The sequence below is a fragment of the Corvus brachyrhynchos genome, unplaced genomic scaffold (genome assembly GCF_000691975.1).
Source record: "Corvus brachyrhynchos isolate BGI_N302 unplaced genomic scaffold, ASM69197v1 scaffold10, whole genome shotgun sequence".
NCBI classification, from domain to species: Eukaryota; Metazoa; Chordata; class Aves; order Passeriformes; family Corvidae; genus Corvus; species Corvus brachyrhynchos.
In genome coordinates, this window is record NW_008236180.1 from 7,350,282 (window position 1) to 7,352,275 (window position 1,994).

The window sequence follows — 1,994 nt, forward strand, 5'->3', positions numbered from 1 at the left end:
AGCCTCGTGCCACAAAGACACAGGCTACTTTTTATGTAAAAATCTGGCAAAACACTACATTTCAAAATTAGAATTTATTAATTTAAAGAATGCTTCTACAAGATGGAGATTGAAGATGATCTCAGAGCACTGAAATTAGAGCATGTTGGTATTTGCTTCAATGCTGAGTCTGTAATAAAAATAACTTCATCAACACATTTCCCATGGCAGTTTTTGGTACCAGATAGTGCTTTATACCAAGTGTTAAGAATGACCAAAGGCAGAACTCATTTAGATACAGATTTATTAAAACTCAAGTGGACTGGGGAGCCAGAACAGCAAGGGAGGAACAAATACAGGAAGTAATGAAGTTCTGCAGTTGGTTTTTTTTTGTTACTTTTTGTCTGTCAAATAGGGCCACCCAACCAGAATGAAGTATTTTTTCTCCCTTCTGCATTAAGCTTTCCATGCAGTCTTTAATCAAAAAGACTCTTGGTATCCCTTGTTGTTGGAACTCCAGCTAAAACCAGCACCAGTTCTCCAGAGATCCCCTCAACAGAGAAAGGGACAATCCCTCACAGCTCAGCTTGACCTGATCTGCAAAGCAGCCACGGGGGTGCTGGGGGGTGCTGATGCTGCTGGAGCCAGGAAATGTTTCCAAAAGCTGATGCTGGAGCCCCAGGACAGGGACTTGGTCTTTCTGTCCCCCACCCTGCCACTGCCATGACATCAGCTGGGCCCAGTCACTTCCCGTGGGTGTCCCAGCCAAAGCAATGCCTGGAAGTTCCTTGTGGCTTGTACAGAAACCCACACTGAGCATCCCTGACTGCTGCTGAATCAAACAAATGAAGTGAATCAGAAGTTCTGCAGAACTGCCCCAAACCACTCAGTGCAAGCTGTTCCTCTCTCAGCTCTGAGTGCTGGGAAAAGGAATGTGAACAGAGTAATGATGTTGTACACAAAGTTTTGGAGCACTCAAGAGTTCTCTGAAATATAAATTACACCACAAACACCACATGGGATATGTAAGCTTCTTTAATAATAATAAATTTATAAAGTGGCAAGAAGCCACTCTGCTTTGTAAACCCATTTTACTCAATCACAGTCCCTCTATTGTTTTCCTCATTTAACATTAATACATTCTGTAATTTGTATGTGAAACAATTACATAGAGATATGTTCTGAACCCTTTTTGCTGATTTTACTGGTCAGAAGAACATTAAAACATGCGGAAACAGCACCTTATTAAAACTATAGGCCTTTTCTCGTTACATCTCCTTTGCTGCTAAGCCAAGTTGTCTCTGAATGAGCCAAGTCTGTCTAAAGAGCTTTTTTTCCTTGTCCTGTGTTCTGAGATGTAGTGGGGCCTGCAGAAATGTCTGATAAAACCTCACATATAATAAGTAATTCAGAAGGCTTTGTAAGCAATAACTGCAGTTGCTTCTTCAGACTAGAGAGAGCTTCTCATGCATGAATGCACTTAGTTAGGTTTTGTGAGGAGCTCAGAGGAGGACATGGCCTCTTCCTGATACAGTTAGTTGAGCCTGGACTCTGCACCACTGATATTGTCCAGCAACTGCGTGCACCAATAATTTAAAAAAAAAAAAACCTAACTAAACAATACATCAGGCTGTTTTTATCAGAAACAAGTAATAAATCTTATCATGATAGTAAAAAAAAAAAAAAAGGCAATTTCTGACGTGGGACATTTTCATTGCTTGAGAACAGATCAGTGCAAAGTGAGGTAACCCCACACCTGGCAGGGCTGGGGCTGCGTCAAACCAGGCGCCGTCTCTTGGAGTCCCTCTCCATCTCCTCAGGGGGAGAGTCTCCATTGCACCCAAGAGGAGACACGAGGTTCAGCAAAGGGTCTTCAGAGGCCCCTCCAAACAGGGACAGCAACAAAGCCACGCCATAGCCAGTAGCTCGTTCACCCTAGAACAAAACCAAAACCACACAATTCACACTTCAGATTGTAGGATTTGAATTAGTTTTCATGTGGCTACTCACTCTGT

General features: G+C 42.5%; 1 protein-coding gene across 1 annotated transcript in view; it reads right to left on the reverse strand.

Moving 5' to 3' along the window:
* Positions 1-266: 266 nt before the first annotated feature.
* NPEPL1 (aminopeptidase-like 1) overlaps positions 267-1,994 on the reverse strand; it is an 18,625-nt gene continuing 16,897 nt past the window's right edge. Inside the window, exon 13 of the mRNA XM_017735868.1 lies at positions 267-1,914. Within this exon, the coding sequence (XP_017591357.1) occupies positions 1,756-1,914 (159 nt within the window). The 3' untranslated portion in view covers positions 267-1,755. The remainder of the gene's footprint in view (positions 1,915-1,994) is intronic.